The sequence below is a fragment of the Solanum dulcamara genome, chromosome 5 (assembly GCF_947179165.1).
Source record: "Solanum dulcamara chromosome 5, daSolDulc1.2, whole genome shotgun sequence".
NCBI classification, from domain to species: Eukaryota; Viridiplantae; Streptophyta; class Magnoliopsida; order Solanales; family Solanaceae; genus Solanum; species Solanum dulcamara.
The window spans coordinates 8,136,812-8,147,512 of record NC_077241.1 but is presented as its reverse complement, the minus strand read 5'-3'; the positions used below and the strand labels follow the sequence as shown (position 1 = coordinate 8,147,512).

Sequence of the window (10,701 nt, the reverse complement as noted above, 5' to 3'; positions counted from 1 at the left end):
GAGTAAAGACATTGCCAATATAAATGCTATGAAGCGTATGCTTGCTAGCAAATTTGATATGAAAGACTTAGGGGTTGCTGACTTAATCTTAGGAATTAGGATTCATAAAACTCCACAAGGTCTAGCATTATCACAATCACATTATATTGAAAATATACTTGATAAGTTTAAATATTTAAATTTCAATGTTGCAAAAACTCCAATTGATGTAAGTTTTGCACTTCAAAAGAATGAAGGTAAAAGTGACTCACAATTGGACTATGCACGAGTTTTGGGAAGTTTGATGTATATTATGAATTGTACACGACCAGATATAGCATGTGCTATTAGCAAGTTGAGTCGATTCACGAATAATCCTAATCAAACTCATTGGATGGCAATGAAACGAGTCTTGGGGTATTTGAAACACACCCAAAACTATGCTTTGCATTATAATAAATATCCCGCAGTAATTGAGGGATATAGTGATGCAAACTGGATCACCGGATCATCTGAAGTTAAATCCACAAGTGGATATGTTTTCACCGTTGGTGGAGGAGCAGTGTCTTGGAAATCATCAAAACAGACATGCATCGCCCGCTCTACAATGGAGTCTGAATTTATAGCTTTAGACAAGGCTGGTGAAGAAGCTGAATGGCTTCGAAATTTTTTGGAAGATATTCCATTTTGGCCCAAACCTTTGGCACCCATATGTATACATTGTGATAGCCAAACGGCAATAGGGAGGGCAGGAAATGTTATGTATAATGGAAAATCGTGTCACATTCGACGGCGACACAATACTGTTAGACAACTACTCTCTAGTGGTGTTATCACTATTGACTACGTAAAGTCAAGAGATAATATATCGGATCCACTAACAAAAGGCTTATCTAGAGAGGCTGTTGAAAGATCATCGAGGGGAATGGGGTTAAGGCCTAGGACAAGTCAACATGGCGGTAACTCTACCTAGTAGACTGGAGATCCCAAGAACTAGGTTCAAAGAGATCAAACAAAGTTATGATTGACGGTTCAACATTGTCAAATAACTCAATCCATTCTCGTGATGATGACAATGTTCAGAAACAAAGGATAAAACCTTAAGGCTTTTAATGAGTTAATAAAGCTTTAAAGGTTTTTTAATGATTATCTAAATCTGACGGAAAATAACTAGATAGTGTGTCTATAGGACTACACGTTTAGAAATCACCTATGTGAATGTGAAGTATAAGCCGCTTCAAGGGGAATGACAGTAAAGGCCCATTCTCTATGCATTCACGAAACCAGGCGGTGTTCATGGCTGAAACGAACACAACCGTGAGAACCATAGATGGTTGATGATTGATTGTGTGACTTATGTTGTCTAGTTATACAACAAAGTTCGACGATTCAAAGATATCGCATCTACCGATTGATCGAGTATATCCTATATAAGTTCACTATGGAAAGTTCAAAGGGAAACCTACTTATCCAGATGCAATTAATCTTCGCTTGTATATCACACACTTATCCGTGCATTCCTTTATCTTGTAGACATTCCCCATTCATGTGGGGGATTGTTGGGTTTTATTGATAGGTTGAATGGGAAATTGAGGGAAAAAGAAGTGGAGAGGAAATGATATGTTCTCTCTTGATTTATTAAATAAGCTTTGGTCCCACATAGGTGGTGGAAATGAAAAGTCTCCTACTTAAAAGTAGAAGCACTCCTTCATGTTGCTAAAGGGTCAAGAAGAGGGTCTCCCCTCGCGCCGTCGTCGTCGTCGCTCGCTCGGCTCGGCTTCGGCTTCGGCTACGGCTACGGCTACGGCTACGGCTACGGCTACGGCTACGGCTACGGCTACGGCTACGGCTACGGATTCGGATTCGGATTCGGATTCGGATTCGGATTCGGATTCGGATTCGGATTCGGATTCGGATTCGGATTCGGATTCGGATTCGGATTCGGATTCGGATTCGGATTCGGATTCGGATTCGGATTCGGATTCGGATTCGGATTCGGATTCGGATTTGGATTTGGATTTGGTCAATTGATATGATTGATTGATAATCTTTTTGGACCAAATTTTCTTTAAATTTTAATTAATTAATATTATTTATTTATTTAATTAATTAAGTAAGAAAACAAAATCCTGACCCGCGACCCGTTTCTTTCCCGGATTAATTTAAAATTTCCCTCCGTTTTTTCCAACGGATTTTTGAATGGTTGCAACCTTGTCCGAAAAGTTGCAAACCTTCTCAACAGGCAAACATTTTCCCAACAGGTGCCTTTTCTGAAAAGGTGTAAACAGTCTATATATATATCTGTTAATCTTCTGAATGTTCAATACGAAATTCTGAACATACCATCTTCTTCTTCTTCTTTCTGCACTTCCTAAAATCGTGTGATATACATCCTTCAAGTGGTTCGCAGTCATCAAAGATTTGCAGTACCTCTACTTTGGTGAGTAAGAGTTCTATCCTGGGAGGAAAGATTCCAAAACCTCGGGTACTTTGAGGGGAATAATTTCCTTAAGGACACACTGTGCATTCAGTGGGCTCGATTCTGTTTCTGCATTAATTTTTTCAGATTCTGTGTTTTATTACCTTTAGTTGTTCTTACTGGTTTTAATATTTACAATAAAGTTTACTAACATTAGATTCATTGAGATGATAAATGTGGATCAGTACCTCCACTCCATCCAACAACAGTACTACTTTGTCCTTCCTCTAGCACTGAATAACACACTTCCTCATGCCTTAACGGGCCAAAGACATTTGTAACTCTAGTCACTCCTTGGATTGTGCTAATTACCTGAGTCTTTGCAACAGATTTAGCTTTTAACACCTTTCCATTCCTCTTCATTTCTAATTTGGTTTTGTTTTGCAATATCTTCCTGTTGCCCTATCTCCTTGGAAGTGAGTTGTTCTTCATTCACTGTTGTCTTTTTGTGCCACTCTTGCAATATGGCCTTGTCATGGTGAGGTCTATCCTTCACCATTTTCTTCAATTAAGGTTTGCCTTCCTGTCTCACCTCTACTTTGGCTTGACGCCTAACCTCTTTACGAAATTCTCGAGCCCTTTTATACTTATTACAATCATGTCCCATCAATAGACACTTCTCACAGTATTTTGGCACCCAACCATACCATATTTGTTGCTCAAAACATCTGCCATTTGGATCCTGCACCTTGATCATCTTAGGAAGTGGTTGTGTCACATCCATTTCAATTAAGACTCCAACAAAGGAAATTTGCTGTATATTCATCCGAATACACAGGATTTCCCAATCCGCTATTGATCCTGCTCAAAGAGTCCTCGCTCCAACAGTTAAGAGGTAAGTTAGGAAACTTCACCCACAATGGAATGGCCCTGAGAACTTCCTCATAGAAATCGAATGTGGGCTCCCAAGGCTTGATAATCACTGGATGATTGTTTATAAGGTGAGGTCCAGAATATATGACCTCATTTCAATCATCAGTCTCAAATCGAACCACAAAATATTCCTCATTATGGTATAAGATTTAGGGCTTTGAGGCAAAATTCCATTGAGCACCAATAAATCTCTCCAAAGCACCAATTGATGGGGTATCACCAACCATGTACAGCATGACGGCAGTCCTCCATTTCTCAGTTTCCTGGTCTACTGTCCATTGTTGTAGTTGAACAATTTTTTCCTTTCATGGACAATTGGTGCCACATAGTTCAAACTCATTCGCCTAGCAGCGAGCTTGTTGCTCGAGAAAAGATTTTTCCATTCATTTCTTTTGCCTGGCATATGCGGGTTCTGTAGCTCCTGGGTAGGATTACCGTTACATTGCCCTTTTTTCTTTACAAGGTATTGATAAAATAAGATCTTTAAAGTTAAATTGTTTTAAAATTTAAATAATAAACTTTTTAAAACAATTTTTAAAAAAATGATATCATATATAAATAAAATGAGAAAGGTATTAGATTCCGCTTTTTCCAATGAGGGTTTGGACCCTATCGTGGTTGAAAAACATCTTCCCCTACTGTTTACTAGACTTTTAGATAATTGAGAGTTAAAAATTTAATTAAAATATTAATAGACTCTGTATATATTTGTAAGAATAAATTATGCGTAAATTTATTCTAATATTTGTTGCATTTGAATTTTTATAGTGTTGGGCCTACTGTTGAGTTGCAGCGGTTTGAAATAAAATTACACATTGAGAGGGTGATAATTGGCATGTATTTAGTTATTTACTGAATTGGTTGGTCTATGCCCTATGTTTTAGGAGATGAAGAGATGTCATTCTTATATTTAAACCAAACACATTAGTATATCAAACATGGACAGTGATTTTATATTTCTCATAAACTAAAACTTTATAATATTGGATTGACAAAGGCTTAAACAGAACAACATGGACAATGAAGACTCATATAGTCTACCTAACTTGCTTGAGATTGCGGCACATTATATCACACATGTACTACAGATGAGTTCAATCAACACAACCAGCTAAATTTCAGGGCAATTTGAGATGGTCATTGGATCACATTAGTCTAGAAGGAAATAACTGGATATCTTAATTGAACATAAGCTTTTTGACCTGTACAAATATAACACTTTCAGAAGCAAGATATAAGGTTGAAATTTATGGTTTGAATGGATTTTCATTAAATCGCATTTTTTGGATTTGGCGTCTATTTAGCTAAAACCAACTACATATGACAAGTACAAAAGGGCCTAAATGGCGAGCTAAATTTCTCTAATCAGTAATTCCAAGGGAAACTTTGAATTTACCAACCAGATGTGGTAATGTCTTGATGCTGTCTTGAACTGACTCGTCTACGCATGATTCCATATCCTTTATGGCATCACTTTTGTTCTTCTGGAGTTTAACGGTCTCAAACTTGTCCTGGCAGACCATTAGAGACCTGTTCATCTTTTCCTGCGGTCAAGAAATATAGCTTTGATACGGCTGCAGAATATTACACCAATCAATCTGCTAAATCTTACAATTAAAGACTTCAGATAATAGACACCAACGTCGATTAAACACAAGACAGCATCCTAGCTCCTTCCCTGGAGATAGGAAGAGGATAAACAGGGGAGTAGTATCTAGGCCACAGACAGGTTAATTTAAACAAGCCAAAACCAGGACGGGATCAGCCAACCACTTTTACAATGCTAGCCACCCCACTTTTTGCAATATCAGAATCAGGAACAAGTTGTCAGTTCAACCAGAACAATCATGCTAATGCAAGTGGATAATATCCCAAAGGACAGGAAAAAATCAAATGAGAAATGAGTTGATGTTTTTTTTCAGAGCCAATATACAATTGAGATCTGGTTTGTATTTCATTGCAGCGACTTTCTCTTACAGAAATCAAATAAGATAAAGCCACACTACTTGATTTTAATAGATGGATTAGACAGAAAACTAGCATCAAGAACCCCCCTCTTATTTCTTTGGATAAATAAATACCCTCTAAGGACGGTGATGTGTATGCAGCCTTATCACTACCTTGCGAAGGTAGAGAGGATATTTCCGATACATCCTCGGCTCAAGTGAAGCATGTAGAAAATAATGGAGAAAAGAACAATAGCAGCCACAAATAGTACAATTTAAAATACAAATTACTAGCCACCCCAAATAGAAAAAGGGAACAAACAAACACATAGCACCACATTCTGAACTTATTCCAATCTATCTAGTACAGAGGAAAATATTTTCCAACAAGATGAACAAAAAGACATCGGTCACTTGGGGATAGAAGTCATCCCCCTTTATAAATGCTCCAACTCTTACTTGATATCAACTGATTTAACCAACACATTAACATTGTTGTTAACCTTAATTGCTCAAAAATGTCAGTAAAGTAATATTCTTATACACTATCATTCACTTTGTTGATTTATCATATGTAACTACTTTTACACCTAGTTGACAAAGAGAAAATGATCCACAAAAGATATTTACCCCATGAAAACGCTTCTGAATGCAACTCTTTCCCATCATATAAATGATCCTTTATTCCATACACCATGTTCATTACCCATTTTCCCCGAACTTCTTCCACAACAAGTACATACTTTCTCTAAGTTCTTCTCCATTCATCAAAACACTTTCTCCCTATTGTTGTCGACCTTGAATACTAAGAAGTATCTCCAAAACACTATCCCTTATACCCTAACCTACTTCTTGTATCAATCATGCTCACCTATTTTTATACCTAACTAAACAAAGAAAAACAATAAATAGGCTGATTTTCCCCGGTAAACTTTTTTTTTTTTTGAGAACAAATTTACCCCGAAAACACTTTTCATAAAAAAAATATTTCTTTTCATTCCAAACACTTAAATATACTTTAAAGGCATAATACATAACCAAACACTCAAAATTGACCTCAACTAGCAAGTAAGTACTCTAACTTTGAGATTGCATATTTAGACACTGAAACTTGGCTTCAGCTAACAATTAAGCACTCTAACTTTGAGACTTCACATCTACACACCTCAACTTGATCGTGTCTCGTGGACACTCGACGCTAACATGACAGGTATATTTTCGAGCAGGATACAATGAAGCTCAAGAATAGCTTCTTACAAACCAAAGGCAAGGACAATACAATTCAACTTTTTAGGTACATAAAATCTCAAAGTTTGAAGAGGAACCAAACATATAGGAAACTTTTTTTATTAAAAAAAAAAGAATAATTTTTTTACCTGAAAATTGGCCATTTCACTCTCAATAAAATTCTGAGCTTTAAGAACAGGAACACTGCAATACTCCACACAGTTGTCTATCTCCTCTTGTTTTTTCCTTCTATCAAAGCACTCATACGCACATCTGAAGTAGGCTTGCTGCAATTTTTTCCATGAAACAAAAAAATTATGATAAACACCATTTGTGGGTACACATAATTTAGAAGAAACTGTTGAAACCTGAAGGGTGAAATGGACATGATCTTGAACGCCGGAGAGTTGTGTTTGGGCGGCTGTATTCACTTCGTTGAGTTTCTGCCTTATTCTTTCTGTCACAATTCTCTCTTCAACTGCAGCAGTGTCATCCATCTTTTTAACTGAATTATTTCAAAGCTAATTTTCTCTGTTTGGGGTTTAGGGTTTTAGACAACTATTGGGGTTTAAGGATTGCTTGGAGAAAGGGAAACAAAAATGGGAAAAATAATGTGCCTACTCCTAATTAATTATGAAAACAAAGGGTATTGGAACAAAAATATGGAAATAAATTAACTTGGCAAAAAGGATAAATATACCGTACAACTTTTGAGAATGATAATCATATACTCTTTGTTATACTATTTGATACAGTCGTCTAAAAAGTGGAGCATTTATATCATTCACACTAACGAATGGACATGTTTGGACATGTGTCCTCATTCTATGCATCAATCCTATTTTCGACTTAAATTTAGTTCATAAAAAAAATCCGAGTTAAAAAAAAAAAAAACTCACCCAAATAACTATCTTCATCCACTCACCAACACCCTAAATAATATATCCAAACCAAATCACCCCCAAATTCTCCCTACTCACTCCCGATATACAAAGAACTTCAAAACCCTAGGTCATTGGCGTTCTTCTTCGCTCTTCGGTGCTCTTTTTCATTCGATCTTTTTCGGCCAAACAAATCCAACCTCCAATCAATTAGTTGTGATTCCAGCCATTATAATTCTTATATCCCTAAATCATACTTTATTTCATGTCCGAAATTAGTTGTGATTCAATTACTAACTCGATGATGACTTATTTTTGTTGTGAAATTACTCGTTGTTTCACTTCAAGGAATTCGTTGAACCCCGGAAGAAGATTTTATAGGTATTCTAAACCTAAGGTACGTTTTTCATTCAAAGTCAACTCGTATGATTTACAAGTATCTATTTGTATTATTAAATTTTTGAGAATCTAAATTCTTTTCTATTTTTCTTGATCAGATTGAAAATTGTGGATTTTGAAAGTGGAAAGATAATTCTCTGTGAAATGCTTTGGTTGAAGTAAATTTATTGAAGTCTAAATTGGAAGTTGTTACGGTGAAAATAGAGAATTTCAGAGAGTCGTTGAGTGTGGTTAAGATTGAAAGAGACAACTTGAAGAAAAAAATGAAGAATTTAAAGCGTATAAATTACTTCGAGGTGAACAAATCAAGAAATTTGAAAGCGACATTGTTGAGGTTGAAGATGTTGTTTATATTGTCATTTGTTGTGTTTGTGGGATCAGATATGTTGTTGCAATTTTCGAGTAGCGTAATTTCTTGGTTGTATAAGTGTATGTTTTTCTTGATTGCAACTTTGGAGTATTTTCAAGTAACATAATTTCTTGGTTGTGTAAGTATATGTTTTTCTTGATTGCAATTTTCAAGTAACGTAGATTTTTGGTTGTGTATGTTCTTCACAACCTTCCTTTTGGAATTCCATTGCCAGGCATGCTACAAGGCTGGACTGCAAATGACTTCTAAGATTAGACGATAACAAATAATGGTGAATCAACACTATGGCGAGACAACAACAAAAATATGCAAATTCTACTATTGAAATTGCAATACAAACAATGTATATTCTAAATAAGTAGAAGTGCATGTTAGTCGATATACTAAAAATTAAATTAAATTTTATAAAAGATGTAGTCTCTTTACACAGGAATGGAATAACTTACAAAAATTTACACTTAATTAATTAATGTTACATAAACTACTATAAAAAAAAAGATTTTACAGTTTAAATAAGAAGTCAATGGACAACCCTTAGAGCTGTCACAAGAGGCAAAATACAAGAAAATAATGACTCTCACTTTCTTAAATTATAACTCACCAAAGGCTCAAGAATGAACGCGTATATCCATATTCATTTCGTCTTGTGTAACTAACTATAAATTCTATCTATCAATATATACTCCACCAAAGGATATCAAGACTACAATACCGGCACCAAAATCTCCTAATTAAGAAGACATTAAAATTGTACTATAATAGCAAATATGTACAACAAAACACTAGTAACACGAATCCGAAACTTCAGTTAAACACTGTTGCAATTAGAGCTGTCAAAATGGATTGACCCAACCCAATCCTAAAGGGCTAGCGAGTTGAATGGATTAGGACGGGCTGACCCTTTTAACTAAAAAGGCCCATAAAATAGCAGCCATGTCACGACCCGAAATCCGGGCGTGATGACACTTATCCTTTCCCACTGGACTAGTCAGCCTAAACCCACTAAATGCAGAAGATAAAAGCGGAAAGTAGTTTAGATAGATAAATATAGATAAAGCGAAAACTTAGTCAACTACCAAAATTCCCCAACGACTGGTTGTCACATGTACAAGCCTTCTAAATTACAAGATATAAAATAAATACAAGTCTCAATCTTTGTCTCTCGAATAAAACAAAGTAATAAGTAAAGAGGAGTAGGAAAGATTGTTGGCGTCAACAACTACCTCTCGAATCACCTCAGAAAGCCTCAAATGAAAATAAGAAAAGCTGAGTCACTGTCCGAGCTCAGAACCTACACAAGTGTAGTTAGCAAGGAGTAAGTACCAACAACACGATACCCAACAAGTAAAGAACTAAAACTAAGCAAAGCTAGTAAAATACACGTACTCCTTCCACACCATCCAACCCCCAAACTACAACGTGCACAAAACTCAACCCAGTCTAATAGTTCTAGTAGCACAGTATACATATACCTCAACAACAGTATAATTCAATTCGCAAAAAAATCAACATAATCAATAATACAGATCAAGGGAATATCAGGGGTAAAACAGTCTACAATAGCCAAAGATGTATGATGCAACGAAAAATAATGTAATGTCACATATCATGATGCATGTCTGCCCTAATGATACACATCCGTTGATCACCTCAGACAGGAACCCATGGGGGCCTCACATAGACCATATATCTGAAGGAAGAGACATCGGCTATAACATCCACTGGAAAAGACCTCGATCGCCGAAAAAGACCTCGACCATAATATCCATCGGAATGTGGATAAGACCTCGTCCATCGAGAAAGATCTCAGCAAAACACCTAGACCGGTAGAAATCTCGGCCCCAATATCCAGTATCTCACTCATATTAATTCCTCAGCCATCACAGATAAGTGTATGCAAAAGTAATGAGTGAAAACAGAATGGGTATTCACATATAATTCCATATAGTCCACGATCACCCAATTAATCAATATCATATCAAAAACATATAAATATATCCAAATATTCACAACAAGCCCGAGGTTCTATCACATCGAACATCACATGTTATCTCATCTCAATTTTCCATTTATTACCAACTCTTTATCATCAAGTTTATTTGAATAACAATAGTTCTTAAAACCACTTTTCTATCAATCTTCAACACATAAGACATAAATACACAATCCTACAAGCTTTAGAATAGGTTTAGAAATTCACTTGCCTCGAATCTGATTCCACTAGTCAAAAACTTGAGCCTTGCCCTTACATTGGCACTCTGAATAAATATAATCTATTCAAATATTCAATCCCAATAAAAATACGAGTCTAATGATATCCAAATCAATATTTTTAAAAATCGGGCTGAATCTAACCCGAAACACTCGAAAACCCAATTTCGTAAACAAAAAGCAAATCTGAAAACTTTTACATGAAAATGATCCTTGAAGTATTTAGAAACTAATTTTGAAAACCAATTTGAATTTGGATTTGAAATCATCCCTCAAACACAAATTTTACTAAAATCCATATTCTTGAGAAAATCGTCAATATCCGGATCCGAAACC

The 10,701-nt window shown here is 35.8% G+C and overlaps 1 protein-coding gene and 1 long non-coding RNA gene across 2 annotated transcripts; one reads left to right on the top strand and one right to left on the bottom strand.

Annotated features, from left to right (window-relative positions):
• Nucleotides 1–4,487: 4,487 nt before the first annotated feature.
• LOC129888978 (uncharacterized) lies at nt 4,488–7,138 on the bottom strand. Its single transcript, XM_055964057.1, has 3 exons — nt 6,873–7,138; nt 6,654–6,791; nt 4,488–4,875 (listed from the first exon to the last, which is right to left on the bottom strand). Exons 1-3 carry the CDS (start codon nt 6,999–7,001, stop codon nt 4,693–4,695), a joined length of 450 nt encoding a protein of 149 aa, XP_055820032.1. The 5' UTR covers nt 7,002–7,138; the 3' UTR covers nt 4,488–4,692.
• A 304-nt stretch (nt 7,139–7,442) lies between these two features.
• LOC129888979 (uncharacterized) lies at nt 7,443–8,279 on the top strand. Its single transcript, XR_008766767.1, has 2 exons — nt 7,443–7,782; nt 7,883–8,279. It is a non-coding gene; the product is annotated as an uncharacterized LOC129888979 (long non-coding RNA).
• Nucleotides 8,280–10,701: the final 2,422 nt, after the last annotated feature.